The sequence below is a fragment of the Rhinopithecus bieti genome, unplaced genomic scaffold (assembly GCF_001698545.2).
Source record: "Rhinopithecus bieti isolate Rb0 unplaced genomic scaffold, ASM169854v2 scaffold_34968, whole genome shotgun sequence".
Classification (NCBI taxonomy): Eukaryota; Metazoa; Chordata; class Mammalia; order Primates; family Cercopithecidae; genus Rhinopithecus; species Rhinopithecus bieti.
This window is the reverse complement of record NW_016814942.1, coordinates 748,243-765,864: the sequence shown is the minus strand read 5'-3', so window position 1 is coordinate 765,864 and position 17,622 is coordinate 748,243. Positions and strand designations below refer to the sequence as shown.

Here is a 17,622-nt window from a genome sequence, read left to right as displayed (position 1 = left end):
TAATAAATTATATATATATATATAATTAAAAAAAAAAGATTCCAGGCAGTCGGGTGTGGTAGCTCATGCCTATAATCCCAGCACTTTGAGAAGCTGAGGCAGGTGGATCACCTGAGGTCAGGAGTTCGAGACCAGCCTGCCCAAATGGTGAAACCCCATCTTTACAAAAAAATGCAAAAATTAGCTGCACATGGTGGCACACACCTGCAATCCTGGCTACTTGTGAGGCCGAGGCAGGAGAATCACTTGAACCTGGGAGGCAGAGCTTGCAGTGAGCCGAGATCGCACCACTGCACTCCAGCCTGGGTGACAGAGCGAGACTACGTCTCAAAAACAAAACAAAACAAAACAAAAAAACCACCTCTAAACTCTAACAAATGAGCTGAGAAGAATAAGGCATTTCAGCAGGAATGTCTGTTCCACTGGGGGTCCTTGGAGGGAGAGCAGGAGTCTGCCTTCTAAGCTTTCCTTGGGCTCTTTCCAAAGATTGCTTTCTTAGGCACAAACTTTGACAAGTGGCCAATCTAGTGTCCTGTCCCCCCTTGGCCTGCAGATCCTATTTTATATAAATAATCTTTTTTTTTTTTTTTTTGAGATGGAGTCTTGCTCTGTCGCCCAGGCTGGAGTGCGGTGGCGCAATCTTGGCTCACTGCAAGCTCCGCCTCCCGGGTTCACACCATTCTCCTGCCTCAGCCTCCCCAGTAGCTGGGATTACAGGTGCCCACCAACACGCCCGGCTAATTTTTTGTATTTTTAGTAGAGACGAGGTTTCACTGTGTTAGCAAGGATGGTCTCGATCTCCGGACCTCATGATCCACCCGCCTCGGCCTCCCAAAGTGCTGGGATTACAGGCGTGAGCCACCACGCCCGGCTATAAATAATCTTTGAACTTGTGAGTGACTTACATTTTGAGAAGGTCAAGTTTGGGTTTTGAAGCAAAACCAAGTGTGTCTGTCCCCCACCCGCCCCAAATGATGCCTAGGAAGTCCCGTGTCAGTTTCGCCTCTTCTTGAAAGTCATAGCCAGGTGTCTGCTTGCTTATTAAGGGGCAAAGGTGCCACCCCAAGTGGCCGCTCCATGCAGGGGAGGAAAATATTTTTTTCTCACCCATCTTAGGTTCATGGCTGAGGCCCCTGTAACAAAAGGCAGATTAACAAGATAAAAGCAGACAAATTTATTTAATACAAGTTTTACGTGACTTGGGAGCCTTTATACGGAAACAAAGACCTCCCCCTAAAACAGGTAAACCTGAGTATGTTTATGTTAGGTTTGATGAAGATTAGAGTCATGGGCAAGTCTAACTGAAGGGCAAAAGGGTATGATCTGTCTGGGCACAGTGGCACACACCTGTAATCCCAGCAATTTTGGGAGACCAAGGCAGGAGGATCACTTGAGCCCAGGAGTTCAAGACCAGCCTGGGTGAGACCCCCGTCTCAAAAAAAAAAAAAAGACTTCTGATTTAATGGTAATAACCTTGGGGGAACTTAGCAAGACCTGTTTGTTCAGGTTCTTGGCATCTCTGCATCTTCTGCTCCCTCCTCCAGGTATACAGGAGGCACCTTCCACCTGAGAGTCTCATGACCTGCTTCTGGGGAGAAGGGAAAGGGAACAGTGCTTCCTGCTTCTGTTTTCTCAAAGGCCGAGGTCGTATTTTAGGTTATCATGTCTCGAAACCCATCCCTTGCTCTCACTGTGGTCCCTGGGGTCCAGGATGTCACATGGCTTTTCCCTTTGTCTTCCTGAGCTGCAGCAAACACAGCTTACTCCTGACCACAGGCAGCATCCTTCTGCTGTGACAAAAGACAAAAGCATGACTCTTGGGCCCGTTTCCGCTGAAATCCTCGGGGACCTCTTCCCCTAGATCTGCGGTCTGCCCTACCCAGTTCTAGAATTCACTTAATGGTTGTCTTTTCTAACTTAAATTCATCTAAAGGTAGTTTGGGCCAGGTGCAGTGGCTAACGCCTGTAATCCCAGCACTTTAGGAGGCCAACGCGGGTGGATCACCTGAGGTAAGGAGTCTGAGACCAGCCTGGCCAACATGGTGAAACCCCGTCTCCACTAAAAATACACAAAATTAACCAGGCGTGGTGGTGCGTGCCTGTAATCCCAGCTAATCGGGAGGCTGAGGTAGGAGAATTGCTTGAACCCAAGAGGTGGAGGTTGCAGTGAGCCAAGATTGCACCACTGCACTCCAGCCTGGGCAACAAGCACGAAACTCTGTCTCAAAAATAAAATAAAATAAAATAAAATAAAAATAAATAGTAGTTTGTATCACTGCCTTAAAAATAAATTCAATATTACTGCAAAATGGGAGGTGATGGGAAAAAACAAACTAAGTACAGTGGAAACACAAGAATGTTATGGCCAGGTGCGGTGGCTCCCACCTGGAATCCCAGCGCTTTGGGAGGCTGAGGCAGGAGGATCACTTGAGCCCAGGAGTTCAAGACCAGCCTGGGCAACGTAAGGAGACCCTGTCTCTACAGAAAATGAAAAACTTAGCCAGATGTGGTGGCATGAGCCTATAATCCCAGCTATTCAGGAGGCTGAGGTGGGAGGATCGCTTGAGCCCAGGAGGGGCTACAGTGAGCTATGATTGTGCCACTGCACTCAAGCCTGGGAAACAGAGCAAGACCCTGACTATAAAACAGCAGCAACAACAAAGAGAATGTCATGAAAACCCGTGTCTCTGATGGTTGCAGGCATTGGTGCCCTGTGGCCCTCTTCCTCTTGAGACGGGGAGGGTGGCGGGTGCTGGCAGTACCGCGACTGTCTCCTTGGCCTCACTAAGGGATGAGGAGGCAGCTGGAACAGAAGCAGGCCGGTCTTGTGCTGTGGGATCACGCACCGGCTGTGGTGGCCCACCGTGCTCCAGGCCTCATCCTCAGCCCTCCCCTCTGTGTCTGTGTCTCCTACTCTGTCTCTTACAAGGACACCAGTCATTGTACTTAGGGCCCACCTTAACCCTCATCTAGAGATCTTGCCTTGTGATTATCACATCTGCACAGACCCTTTTTCCTGAAAGCGTCACATTCACAGGTTCTGGGGGCAGGTTGTATATTTCAGGGGCCATGGTTCCACCCCCTCCAGGTCCTCCAGGTACGTCCCCCAGCCCCAGCTCCCCTCAGTGCTCTGTCACCTGCAGGGCCCAGCACACTTGTGTAGTTCCGGCCAGGTTGCCCAGTGACTTTGTCTATGTCTGTGGGTGCCACTGGAGGCTGAGCCCTGGCCCTGGGCAGGTGATCCAGTGAAGGATGGTACCAGGGGCACTGCAGGCAGCCCTGGCTGGTGGCTCTTCTTGTTCACAGAGGCTGGGCAGGTGCAGCCAAGGGAGGGTCTGAGGTTGCAGTGCCCTCCTGGGGAGACTGTTCCTCACAGGACTGTGACCTCCTGAGGAGCTCAGAGCAAGAGCCCACAGGAGGGCGGGAGGGACCCCCTTCGGCCAGGACCCAGGCCTCGGGCACCTCACCCACTGTTGGGGGATGGCAAATGGCTGAATCCTTTCTGGGGAAGGTGACTTTGCAGAACGTGTCCAGGCTGCCTGACCCAGCACCTCAATTCTAGGAATCGAGGAGTAGAGAGGCTGCGCCATTCTCACCCGAGCACCTAAGTGCAAGGACAGCCCCCAGGGTCTGTAGCATTGGGGGTGGTGCTGGGCAGCAGTCAGACATGGCTGATTGTTGCAGGGGAAGGTGAAATATACGCAGCGCGTCCCACGGGCCAATGATGAAAGATGCCGACCCCCAGCAACCGGCTGGAAAAGGTCTTTAGGATCTGGTTTCTGTCTGTTTGAGAGCAGTTTTATTTATTTTTATTTTTTGAGACCCAGTCCAGTCTTGCTCTGTCACCCTGGCTGGAGTGTACTGAAATCACAACTCATTGCAGCCTCGACCTCCTGGGCTCAGGCGACCTTCTCACCTCAGCCTCCTGAGTACCTGGGACCACAGGTGCATGCCACCACATCCAGCTAATTTTTTTCTCTAGAGACGGGGTCTCACTATGTTGCCCAGGCTTGTCTCAAACTCCTGGGCTCAAGCGATCCTCCTACCTCAGCCTCCCAAAGTGCTGGGATTCCAGGTGGGAGCCATCACATCCACCTAAGAGCAGTTTTAGATTTACAGAAAAATTGCAAAGGTTGTACTGAGTTCCCTGACACCCCACACATCCAGCGTCCCTTATGCATAACCTCTCACAGTGCTGCGGTGCATTTGCCTCACTAATGAACAAATGCTGAGACAGTATTAATATTAATGGAGCTCCATGCTTTATTCACGTTTCCTCTGTTTTTCCTGAATGTCCTTTCTCTGTCCAAGGATCCCACCTGACCTTTAGTCCTCACATCTCCTTTTTTTTTTTTTTTTTTTTTTTTTTTGAGAGGGAGTCTCGCTCTGTCGCCCAGGGCTAGACGTGCAGTGGCCAGATCTCAGCTCACTGCAAGCTCCGCCCCCAGGTTTACGCCATTCTCCTGCCTCAGCTCCCAGTAGGCTGGGACTACAGGCGCCTTTTACCACCACACCCCGTAATTTTTTTGTATTTTTAGTAGAGACAGGGTTTCACCGTGTTAGCCAGGATGGTCTCAATCTCCTGACATCGCTCACATCTCCTTAGACTTCTCTGGGCTGAGATGGTTTCTCAGGCTGTCCTTGTTTTTGGTGACCATGACTGGGGGAGCAGTGGTAAGGGGAGCTGGAGAATGCCCCTCTGTTGGGATGTGTCTGGAGTTTTTTCCTTTTCTTTTGAGACAGAGTCCACTGTGTCACCCAGGCTGGAATGCAGTGGCATGATCTCAGGTCACTGCAACCTCCACCTCCTGGGTTCGAGTGATTCTCCTGACTCAGCCTCCCGAGTAGTTGAGATTACAGGTGCCCGCCACCATGCCCAGCCAAGTTTTGTATTTTTAGTAGAGATGGGATTTTGCCAGGTTGGCCAGGCTGGTCTCGAACTCCTGACCTTGTAATCCGTCCACCTCAGCCTCCCAAAGTGCTGGGATTACTGGTGTGAGCTACTGCGCCCAGCTTGATGTTTTTCTCACAGTCAGATGGGGTGATGGATCTGGGGGAGGAAGACCCTAGTCGTCACACTCCATGAGAAGCAAGTGCATCCACCTGACTTATCCCAGCCAGTGTTGACCTGGATCACCTAGCCCAGCTGGGATCCATCAGGTTTCTGTGCTGCAGTCACTGACAGCCCCCTTTCCAGACTGCACTCTTTGGAAAGAAGCCGCTAAGCGCAGCCACACCTGAGGGTAGGAGGCATGGCCCCTCCTGGAGGTCCAAGCTGCTGAACTATTTGGGAATCCTTTGCCTGGGAGATTTGTTTCTTCTCTACCATATACTTACTTATTCTGTCATTTCTTTATATCATATGGACGCATGGTTATTTATTTTATAGTTCAGGCTTTCATCCATGGCTGCTTTATGTTTTTTTCCATTTCCGCTCAAACTGTTCCAGCTTTGGCCATCAGGGGTTCTTTCGGAGGGTGCCCATGACCCCCTCACCACACCCATCTGCTTTGGTTTCTGTTTCTGAGCATGTCCTCCATGACTGGCACCTCCACGTGCTCCAGGCTCATCCTTTCTCTCCAGCCCCATCTTTGAAGCAGGTGTTTCTCCCAGAGCCAGTGCCCATGGGTCCATCTTCACTAGGAAAGAGTCAGCAGTGGAGGCTGGTGTAGCAGAATCCCAAGTGCACTTTGTACAGCGTTACTCACCGGCACTGATGCCTGCTCTGGGGCCTCTGCACCCTTTGCGTCACTTTGTAGTAATGTGTTTTCATTTACTGGATGATTTTAAAGTATGGGAACTAACCAGGCACAGTGGCCATGCCTGGAATCCCAGCATTTTGAGAGGCTGAGGCCAGAGGATCACTTGAGCCCAGGAGTTCCAGACCGCCCGGGGCAACATAGTCACTGTCTCTACAAAATATAAAATGAAAAATAAAAATTAGCCAACCCAGTCAGACGCAGTGGCTCACGCTTGTAATCCCAGCACTTTGGGAGGCCACAGCAGGAGGATCACATGAGGCCAGGAATTCAAAACCAGCCCGGCCAACATGGCAAAACCCTAGCTCTACTTAAAAAAAAAAAAAAAAAAAGCTGGGCATGGCAGTGAACGTCTGTAATCCCAGGTACTTGAGAAGCTGAAGCACGAGAATCACTTGAACGTGGAAGGCGGAGGCTGCACTGAGCCGAGGTCATGCCACTGCACTCTAGCCTGGGCTACAGAGGGAGATTCTGTCAAAACAGAAACAAAAAAATCACCCTTAGCTGGCCAAGGTGGGAGGATCACTTGCGCTCAGGAATTTGAGGCTGCAGTGAGCTATGATTGTGCTACTGCACTCGAGCCATGGGTGGAAAAAAAAAAAGGCCAGGTGTGGTGGCTTATGCCTATAATCCCAGCACTTTGGGAGGCCAAGGCGGGCAGATAACTTGATGTCAGGAGTTCGAGACTAGCCTGGCCAACATGGTGAAACCCCGTCTCTACTAAAAATAAAAAATTAGCTGGGTATGGTAGCGGGCGCCTGTAGTCCCAGCTACTTGGGAGGCTGAAGCACAAGAATTGCTTAAACCTGGGAGGCAGAGGTTGCAGTGAGCCAAGATTGTGCCACTGCACTCCAGCCTGGGTGACAGAGTGAGACTCCGTCTCAAAAAATAAATAAATAAATAAATAAATAAATAAATAAATAAAGTATTTCGGTGGACAGAGACCCTCGGGTCCAAGCTGACACAAGACCACTGGATGTTTGGCCCGACAGTGGTATTGGCACCAAGCACCTCGGCCACACTGGCCCCACAATCCGCTGGTGGCTGTGTGACCTTGGCTGGCTGCTTAACTTCTCTGAGCCTGTTTGCTCCCTGGGCACCAGATTTGGAAAAAGAACAGACTGTTTGTGAGGATTACATTCCAGTGCCAACAAGAAAGGCTTTTGTAAATGATTAAGCAATACACACAGGACCGTGGTCGCAGAATGCAGTTGAGGGCATCCCTCCCCATGCAGGGAGCCAGAAACCGGGATAGGAAAAGGCTGGTGGGAACAACTACCATCTCTCAGGATCTCGCCATATCTTACCACCTTCCCTTACCCCCCCAGGACCGAGTCTCCTGCCATTCCGAGCAGGCCTGGTATGGATAATGGTGTGAAGGAAGGCCCGGTGCGATTGCGTGAGGATGCCGAGGCTGTCCTGTCCTCATCCGTCTCATCAAAGGCAAGTACCCCAGCCTCCCGGAATGAGTGTTCTCCTGGGGCCCCAGCCTCCCCACCCTGACTCCCAGGCTCCCCGCCCCCTCCTCCCAGCTTCTGCGCCCTCTCCAAACAGGTTCAGAGATCCCTCTCCTGTGCTCCATGCACCCCATCACAAATCACCCTGCACCTAGGATATGCATGTTGGTACCCCTGCCCACCTAGGCTGAGGGTGGAGTGGCAGAGCCTCTCTGCTCCCACAGCCCTAGATACTGTAAGGTCATGGGATGGAGGACACCAGCCACCCTCTATTCCACTGAAAGCCCTGCTTGTGATGTGAATCCAGCCAGCCCAGCCACCTGGTAAGAGGCAAAAACCTCACCCAGCGCCAGCGTGGAGAGGGGAAGCCTGACATATCAGACGTGTCTTGGAGCCCCCTTTTCTCCCTCAGATTTTGGAACACTAAGGAATTAGCCAAGGCCAAACGTGCTGGCTCACGCCTATAATCCCTGCACTTTGGGAGGCTGAGGTGGCAGGATCATATGAGACCAGGAGTTTGAGACCATCCTGGGCAACATGGTGAAACCCCGTCTCTACTAAAAATCTAAAAATTAGCCAGGCGTGGTGGCACACACCTGTAATCCCAGCTACCTGGTAGGCTGAGGCAGTTGAATTGCTTGAACCTGGGAGGCGGAGGTTGCAGTGAGCCGAGATTGTGCCACTGCACCCCAGCCTGAGCGACAGGATAAAACCCTGTCTCAAAAAAAAAAAAAAAAAAAAAAAAGGCAAATGCAGAGAGCCAAAGGGGGTGGGCATGCTTGGGCTTTACTCTGTGTTTCCAAGTTCACCTCTTAAGTCCACAGTTCCATTGAAGAAAAGATATTCTCTCAAAGCAATTGGGTCAGCCCTGTTGTTGTTCACCGTAGAAACCAGAACCCCCACTGGCCCCTAAGTCCTATCAGCTGAACCTGAAACACAGACCAACCCAGCCCCACGCAGAAACCATTGCACTCCCAGGGCCTGACTCAGGCCGACCGCACAGGCAGTTTTCAAAGTCCATGGGGTCAAAGACTGAGGTGGCGTCATTTTCCAGGCCTCCTGACCTTTCCCAGGATTCCAGGTGACACCTCAGAGCAGCAGGTGGGCGGGAGGACTCATTTACTGGGGTTACCACCAGGTGACTGAGGCACAGGTCAGGCACATGCCTTGAAGTTTAGTGAAGGTCCCAAAAGAGCTGGAAGAACACCTGGATACAGCTGTTGCTCTGTATGCCAGAGAGGAGGGGGTCTGCAATGTGGATCCCACCACATGGACAAGCTTGAGACAGCAATGGCTGCCAAACCACACGCAGAAATGCGCCAGTGCTGGTCACTTGCTGGGCATCATACACACATGCCCATTCTCCTCTGTGCTGGCAGGCCCTGAAGACATTACTCTTGGCCTGCCTGGCCAGCCCCAAGGTGGGAGGGACTCACTCTGCAAAGTCTCTTTTCTTTGGTTAAGAAGCTGAGCCTTGGCTGGGCATGGTGGCTCATGCCTGTAATCCCCGTACTCTGGGAGGCCCAGGTGGGAGGACTGCTTGAGGTCAGGAGTTCAAGACCAGCCTGGCCAACATGGTGAAACCCCGTCTCTACTAAAAATACAAAAATTGGCCAGGTGGCACGCGCCTGTAATCCCAGCTCCTCATGAGGTTGAAGTGGGAGAATTGCTTGAACTCAGGAGGTGGAGGTTGCAGTGAGCTGAGATCACACCACTGTACTCCAGCCTGGGCGACAGAGTGAGACCCTGTCTCGGAAAAAAAAAAAATACTGAGCCTCTTCCCATGGTGTTTACGGCCAACATGCATCCTATCCGGGATCGCCCACTTTCTCTCTGTCAGCTGCCTGGCCAACAAATTCTTCTTTTGTAGGATCTCCCCACATGATGGATCTTGAAATTTTGACCTGTCAGTGATGCCTGCTCCCAGCTCTTTGGATAATAAGGTGTTTGTGTTCATTAGAGAGGAGCTGAAAGTGTCGGCCAGAGGCAGCAGCCTCCACTGAGCATGTGAACTGGCCCCAACACACGTCCTCCAGGTACCACTGGTGGCCGCCTTGAGAGGTGCAGTTTATGGATGTGTGTTCCTGATACTAAGATTTAGCATTGGCCAGGCATGGTGACTCACACTAGAGATCCCAGCATTTTGGCAGGCCAAGGCGGGAGGATTGCTTGAACCCAGGAGTTTGAGAACAGCCTGGGTAACATAGCAAGACCTTGTCTTTGGAAGAAAATAAAATTAGCTGGGTGTGGTGGCACACATCTGTGGTCTCAGCTACTGAGGAGGCTGAGGTGGGAGGATCACCTGAGCCCAAGGAGTCATGGCTGCAGTGAGCTATGATCATGCACTTGCACTCCAGTCTGGTAGCAGAGTGGGATCCTATCTCAAACAAACAACACAGAGTTGGCTTTGTAATGTTAAGAGCCTCGGCTGGGCCTATAATCCCAGCACTTTGGGAGGCCGAGACAGGTGATCACCTGAGCCTCAGGAATTCGAGACCATCCTGGGCAACGTGGAGAAACCCCATCTCTGCCAAAAATACAAAAATTAGCCAGGCATGGTGGCGCATGCCTGTAATCCCAGGTACTGGGAAGGCTGAGGCAGGACAACCACTTGAACCCGGGAGGCAGAGGTTGCAGTGAGCCAAAATTGCACCACCGTACTCCAGCCTGGTGGACAGAGCGAGACTCTGTCTCAAAAAACAAGCAAACAAAAGGACAAACTGATAGGAGGTAAACACCGAATGGAGGAGGTGGAAGAACTCTGTGTCTCCAGCAGGTCACAGGGAGGCACTCTCCATGGAATATTCCATTTGCACACAGAGGCCCATTCCAGAGGGGAGCAGCTGGTCCGACTGATTCAGAGAAGGAACTGGCCAGCTGGTAAGGCCTTGGACTGCTGTTAGGATGACCACCAAGCGCCCACATTTCTCAAAGCTCATGGAACCAGACGTCTGCAACCTGGCTGCATGTCCCAGAAAAGGCAGAAGCCCCCAAAGACAGGCCTCCAAGAAGCTAGGAGAAGATCAAACCCCATGGCGAAGTTTGACCTCAGAAATAAAATCACTGTGCAATCTGTCCCTTTGAGGAAGGGAGGGCTGGGCTGGTGGAGGGGACCCTCGGGGCATTGAGGAAAAGGAGGCTGTGTTCTGTGGAACCGGACTGGGGGTGCAAGGCTGCTGGGTAGCCCAGGACATGTGGGAAAGGGTCTGAGAGCTGGCACCTTGCCGTTTCAACAATGAGGACTGGGAGACCAAAGAGGGCACCCTCTGCCTGAGCTCAGTCAGGGCAGAACTGGGATTCAGGTCAGGTGTGTGGACAGACTCAGGCCCAGCCCTTCACCCCGAGCCACCCACTGAGCTGAGCAAACTCTAGAGGTGGGGGCAGCCATGCTCAGTCTGACTCCAGCTGCCTGTTACACCTGAGAAGTGCTCCCACATCCCTTCCCCATCTCCAGCCTCCACCATATCTATCCTGGGTTTCTGCAGGAGCCACTTCTACCCTGGTCACATTTTTATTTTTATTTTTTATTTTTTCAGATGGAGACTCGCTCTGTCACCCTGTCTGGAGAACAGTGGTGCAATCACGGCTCACTGCAACCTTGGCATCCCGGGTTCAAGCGATTCTTCTGCCTCCGTTTTATGAGTGACTGGGATTACAGGCACCCACCACCATGTCCGGCTAATTTTCATATTTTTAGTAGAGATGGGGTTTCACCATTTGGGCACACTGGTCTCGAACTCCTGACCTCAGGTGATCTGCCCATCTCGGCCTTCCAAAGTGCTGAGATTACAGGCATGAGCTACAGTGCCCAGCCCCACTCTGGTCATATTAAAAATGGGCCATTTAGGCCGGGCATGGGGTCTCATGCCTGTAATCCCAGCACTTCAGAAGGCCGAGGCAGGCAGATCACTTGAGGCCAGGAATTCGAGACCAGCCTGGCCAGCATGGCGAAACCCCGTCTCTACTAAAAATACAAAAATTAGCCAGGCGTGGTGGTGCTTGCCTGTACTCCCAGCTACTCAAGAGGCTGAGGGAGCAGAATTGCTTGAACCCGAAAGACAAAGGTTGCAGTGAGCTGAGATCACACCGCTGCATTCCAGCCTGGGCAACAGAGTGAGAGACTGTGTCTCAAAAAAAAAAATTGCCCATTTATTTGGGCAAAGATCAGCCCTCCTTGCCAGGCTTTGTGGGGTCTGGCACCCATCTCTCTTTCCCATCTCCTTTCTATTCTCTGGGCCCCCTCCCTTTCCCTCTCCTTGTGGTCCCCCAGGGTACCCTGCTCCTTTTCACCCTAGCCTCTGAGTGTTCATTCCTCCCCACCTAATACTATGACACACACCCCAAAGTGACCTGCACCTCATCCTTCAAGCTCAGCCTCTCACCCGCCTATCCAGAGTTCTTGCAGAACCCTGGGCCACCTCCTTGCGGCACCTTCCCGATGGGTGGCTATATTTGCATTCATCTGATGATTCTGTTGGCATCTGGCTCTCTGTGTGGACCAGTGGCACCATGGGGAAAGGAGGAGTCTTGCATACACCCCCACCCTGTACTGTGGGACTCCAGGCCCTTCAGGAAGCCTGTGCCTAGTAGGACTTCACAGATTCCTGGAAGTTGCTGAACAACCTGCCCATCCACGTTACATTCAGACAGCAAAGCACTGCAGGGCAAGGAAAGGTCAGAGCACTTCCCATCCAGAACTTTCCAGAATGCTCTCCACCACTTCTCAATGAGTCCCGTGGCCAAGTCCACTGGGGAAATGGAATCAGAACACCTCCCATCCAGAACTTTCCAGAATGCTCTCTGCCACTTCTCAGTGAGAGTACTGTGGCCGAGTCAAACTCCAACCTGATGGGCAGGTGGTGCCCATGGGACACAGGGCTCGGACACACTCCTGTGCGGCACAACCTTCCAGGGAAGGAGGGAGGGCTGTGGGGGAGCAGGGGCCTTGGGCAGCTCCAGAGGACTCCGGAAAGCGATGGCTCTTGGGCTGGCATGGGAGTAGTCAACGCAAGTTGGCAGCCATCATCAATGTTGCTGTCACCCCCTCAACTGGGCTGGATGAAGAGTCATAGATGCCAACCCGATCGGAAGTTGTGGGAAGGGACACGCTGGCACAGAGTCAAGGTCTGCTTGCCTGATACCCACTGCCAACCCCCTGACCCCAACAGTCCCTAGTGCCTGTTTTCAGTCCCTGTGTACCTAAAATGCCACAGTGCCATAGTCAGGTGCACACAGGCTGTGGAGGGAACTGAAGTTTGCACATAGGCCAGTCCTATTGCGAGCCTGTCTCTGAGAATGTGAAACCTGCACACCTCACCTCCAATGTGGATGGTCCCTGTTATCCTGGGAGGTTTTCACTGTGGCCTGTGGACCCACCATGGATCACCCAGAACCAAGCAGCGCCAACACACTCAGGGTGGGGTGCATCCCTTGGCCCTGGCCCAGAGGGTGTAAGGAAGGCACTTCTGGGGCAAGGTCCTCTGCAGAGCAGACCCCCTGCCCTCTGACCTCTGATGACGTGTTCTGTTGCAGCGTGACCACAGGCAAGTGCTCAGCTCCCTGCTGTCTGGGGCCCTGGCTGGCGCCCTTGCCAAAACAGCAGTAGCCCCCCTGGACCGAACCAAAATCATCTTCCAAGGTAAGTGTTGTCCTTCCCCATGTGATAAAGAAGCTGCCAGGCGGTCACCTCCTCCTTCATGGCCCCTAAGCCATGCTTCAAATTGTTTTTTTTTTTTTTTTTTAGATTTATTTTAGAAATGAGGTTTTTTTCTGTTGCCCAGCCTGGCCTCAAACTCCTGGGCTCAAGTGATCCTCCTGCCTAAGCCTCCCAAGTACCTGGGACTATGGGTGTGCTCCACTGCACTCAAATTGGGTTTTTTTAATGTCTCTTTAAAATCCACTTAGAGGCCAGGCGCAGTGGCTCTTGCCTGTAATCCCAGCACTTTGGGAGGCCGAGGCGGATGGATCACTTGAGCTCAGGAGTTTGAGAGCAGCCTGGCCAACATGGGAAAACCCCGCCTCTACTAAAAATATAAAAATTAGCTGGACATGGTGGCGGGCACCTGCAATCCCAGTTACTCTGGAGGCTGAGTCAGGAGAATCGCTTGAACCTGGGAGGCGGAGGTTGCAGTGAGCCAAGATCACGGCTTTGCACTCCAGCCTAGGTGACAGAGAGACTCTGTCTCAATAAATAAATTAATTAATTTAATTTAATAAATAAATAATAAAATCCACTTCAAATCTGTACGAGTTTCCTGGGGCTACTGTCAGACCACAAACCAGGTGGCCTCAAACAACAGGAATTTCTTCTCTCACAGTCCTGGGGCCAGAAGTCTGAAGTAAAGGTGTGAGCAGGGCTGCGTTCCCTCCAGAGGCTCTAGGGGAGGATCTTCCTTACTTCTTCCGGCTTCTAGGGGCTCCTGGTTCTCCTTGGCTTGTGGCCCCATGGCTCCAATTTCTGCCTCTGTCATCACGTGTGTGTCTGTTTTCTCTCTATATATTTATTTTGTTTGTTTGTTTTTGAGATAGAGTCTCTCGCTGTGTCACCCAGGCTGGAGTTCAGTGGTGTGATCTTGGCTCACTGCAACCTCCATCTCCCCAGTTCAAGCAATTCTCCTGCCTTAGCCTCCCGAGTAGCTGGGATTACAGGCACGCACCACCATGCCTGGCTAATTTTTTTGTATTTTTAGTAGAGACAGGTTTCGCCATGTTGGCTCGGCTGGTCCTGAACTCCTGGCCTCAAGTGATCCACCCACCTTGGCCTCCCAAAGTGCTGGGATTATGGGCATGAGCTATCGCGCCCGGCCTGTTTTATCTTCTTATAAGGACACCAATTTGCATTTAGGGCCCACCCTAACCCAGTACAACCTTACCTTAACTCTATTACATCTGCAAAGGCCCTGCTTTCAGATAAGGTCATCTTCTTGGGGATTAGGGGTTAGAACTTGGACACAGCTTTTCGGAGGACAGAAATTAAACCCTCAACAGAAACCCTCACCCTCCCTCCCCAGGGTTAAACAGTCGCAGAGTCCTTTGAAGAGGTGGCCTTTGCCCCCCTCAAACAGTTACCAGTTCCTGCCCAGGGCCCAGAAGCAAGATGGTTACAGCCGGGGCCCTCTGCCCCTCAGCTGTTTGGGAAGAATCTGCAGGCTTGAGCCAGGCCCTTCCCACCACCTTGAGCCGATCCCCTACCCTCTCTGTGTCCCAGTTTCCTCCTCCGTAAAGTGGAGGCATGGATATCAGCGTCCTCCTTGGCAGGCATAGGCATCCAATGAGCTGGCAGGTCTTCAAAAGGGGCAGGCCCTTTTATTTATTTATTTATTTTGAGACAGAGTCTCTCTGTTCCCCAGGCTGGAATGCAGTGGTGTGATGTCGGCTCACCGCAACCTCCACCTCCCGAATTTCAGTGATTCTCCTGCCTTAGCCTCCCGAGTAGCTGAGATTGCAGGAGTCTGCCACCATGCCCGGCTAATTTTTTTGTTTTTTTTTTTAGTAGAGTCAGCGTTTTGCCATGTTGGCCAGGCTGGTCTCGACCTCCTGACCTCAGGTGATCCACCCACCTCAGCCTCCCAGAGTGCTGGGATTACAGATTTGAGCCACTGCGCCTGGCCAGGGCAGGCCCCTTTAAGTGCACATGAGCAGGTGCGGGGTGTTGTGTTCTTCAGGGAACTGGGGTTCAACCCTGGAGGCAGCAGGCATGCATGCATGTTGCACACACAAATGGTGGGGGGCGAGGGCTGAGGGAAGCGGGCTGCCAGGCCATCAGAGGCTCCTGATGACCATTTGTGGCCCGTTTTTCTGGGTCTCTCCCAAGAGTGCTCATGGCCCACCATGGCTCGGGTCCCCATGCCCAAGGGCAGCACAGAACCAGAGAGGGAACCCGGCAGCCACAGGGGGTGGGAGAGGCAGGATAGCAGTGCCTGTGCTGCGACCCTGGGAGGGGCATTTCTGGAAGAGAGGGCTGACTGCAAACGTAGACTGCACACGTAGAACCTGCAAGCCTTGTTCTGAGAGCCAGGGCTTTCAGCTGAGGCCCAAGTGCCTGGCGGCTGGGACACCTTCACTACAGGGGTTTGGGTGAATGGTAGTCTAGTCCAGGGACAGGAGGCTGAGTGCCAACCCATCTCAGACATGTTCTCTCACTGGAGACCCTCACTATTCTGGGGGTTGGGTGTTGGCTCAGCTCCCATTCCTGGGACAAGATTGGGGGGAAGAGGAGGGTGACTCTGCTAGGGGGTGCCGGGGGTGGGACCACGCAGACGGGGGGTTCTGTCCTTTGCATCTCAGTGGCTTTTGTGCTTCTGTTTTTTCCAGTGTCTTCAAAAAGATTTTCTGCCAAGGTGAGCCACTATGTCACCGCCCCAGCCTGGGGACAGTCACCACTACCCTGCTGGGCTGGCAGGAGTTAGGCAGGTGATCTGAGGAGAGTCTCTGGGGGTGGGGATAGGACTACCTGTCTTCCCATCCCCAGCTCTGCCTGGACACGGCCCAGCCTGGGAATTGACGGGACATCCAGAGTGTCCTTACGGCAGTGGGGTGGGGACACTCAACAGCTCTAAAACAACCTTTCATGTTTGATTTATTGTTAAACAGAGAGCAGGTGCTACCTTCTTAATAAAGAAAAAGATAAACTGTAAAAGCTAGAATGCCAAACACCAACAGACATGCCCTTGGGCAGGGCTCCGAGCTGCTTTGCAGCCTGGTTCGCTTTGCAGTCCCCAGGAGGGGTGGAGAACTTGCTGGGGTGGGAGGCCCAGAAAACATAGGGAGGAGGGACGGGGCTGGGGTTGATAATGTCAGTCTGGACAAATCGGGGTGGGGCCCTCACATGGGGGTGGAGTTGTGTACTGTGCATGGAGATGGGGTCACCCCGGCCCCGCCTCCGCACTTTCAGCGCTCTGCTGGACACACAGGCGCACAGGGAGGGCAGGCAGAGGCGGAGGGATGTTGACCTCCCCGCTTATCTCCAGGAGGCCTTCCGGGTCCTCTACTACACCTACCTCAACGAGGGCTTTCTCAGCTTGTGGCGCGGGAACTCGGCCACCATGGTGCGCGTGGTGCCCTACGCCGCCATCCAGTTCAGCGCCCACGAAGAGTACAAGCGCATCCTGGGCAGCTACTATGGCTTCCGCGGAGAGTGAGGACCCGCCCCTCCCCGCCCTGCCCCGCCCCAGAATCGCCCCGCCCACGCCCGCCCCTCTGTCTGTCTGCTGCACGTCCTGCCCCCTGCCCTCCTTATGTCCCGCCCTCTCCGCGTTTTCTTCTCGGTGCCCTGTCCCTAACCCTGCACTCCCTCTTCCCCCAACGAAACACCGGGAGGTTCCTCACCCAGGCCCTCCTGAGGCGCCCCCTGACTCTGTCACATGCCCTATTCTGTCTTCAGAGATCCTTTCCTTTGCCCGTTTGTCTCCAGACGTTTCTCCACCCTCACACATAAATCCCAGAGAGACAGGCCACTATGCCCCCTGGGCCGTAGGGAAAATACACATCATTGATTAATTTATGCCAGCAGCGGGGAAGGGAAGGCAGCCATGTGAACCTCAAAATGAGGCCCACTCCAGAAACCCCATCATCTTGGCCACGAGAAAGCCAAACCCGCCTCGTGTTCCTCGGTCCCCACCCCTGTCCCCACCCCAGCAGAGACGTGCATGTGCTCCAGGCTGGGCCTCTGTGTATCTGCAGTCCCCCTCACTGGCGTCTCGCCTTCTCCCCCTGCCCTGTTCAGAGCCCTGCCCCCTTGGCCTCGCCTCTTCGCCGGCGCACTGGCTGGAACGACAGCCGCTTCACTGACCTACCCCCTGGACCTGGTCAGAGCGCGGATGGCCGTAACCCCGAAGGAAATGTGAGTCCTTACGTCTGTGATGTGCATCAGCCCCGGGGGCTCTGTGTCTTGGGGGCTCCCAGGTCGGAATCCCTCTCTCTATCGGGCCGCTGGGGTTTGCATCTGGGCCTCTGTGTCCACAGGGCAGGCCTCGTGTTTTATTCTGCAGCTGTTCCAGAAAGGCAGCAATTTGTTCTCTTAGCCTGGGGGTCAGTTTCTGCTTAGATCAAAACCTTCATTTTGAACTGGGCACAGATGCATTAAAAATATGTAAGAATATGGCGGTGGCTCACACCTGTAATCCCAAAACTTTGGGAAGCCGAGACGGGCGGATCACTTGAGGTCAGGAGTTTGAGAGCAGCCTGGGCAACATGGTGAAACCCCGTCTTTACTAAAAATACAAAAATTAGCCGGGCGTGGTGACACTCACCTGTATTCCCAGCTACCTGGGAGGCTGAGACAGGAGAATTGCTTGAACCCGGGAGGCAGAAGTTGCAGTGAGCCAAGATCGAGCCACTGCACTCCAGTGTGGGCAATAGAGCCAGACTCTGCCTCAAAAAAAAAAAAAAAAAAAAAAAAAAAAAAA

General features: G+C 53.0%; 1 protein-coding gene across 3 annotated transcripts in view; it reads left to right on the top strand.

The window, feature by feature from the left end:
- Window positions 1-17,622, top strand: part of SLC25A42 (solute carrier family 25 member 42) — a 50,425-nt gene that overhangs the window by 26,758 nt on the left and 6,045 nt on the right. For 2 of the 3 annotated variants that reach the window (XM_017852739.1, XM_017852738.1), the window contains exons 2-6: window positions 7,088-7,202; window positions 12,749-12,854; window positions 15,530-15,555; window positions 16,186-16,352; window positions 16,941-17,057. In XM_017852739.1, coding sequence (XP_017708228.1) covers window positions 7,122-7,202; window positions 12,749-12,854; window positions 15,530-15,555; window positions 16,186-16,352; window positions 16,941-17,057 — 497 coding nt within the window. In that variant the 5' untranslated portion in view covers window positions 7,088-7,121. Of the gene's footprint in view, window positions 1-7,087; window positions 7,203-11,324; window positions 12,341-12,748; window positions 12,855-15,529; window positions 15,556-16,185; window positions 16,353-16,940; window positions 17,058-17,622 lie in introns of those variants that run through there. The other variant, XM_017852740.1, reaches the window with a different exon arrangement.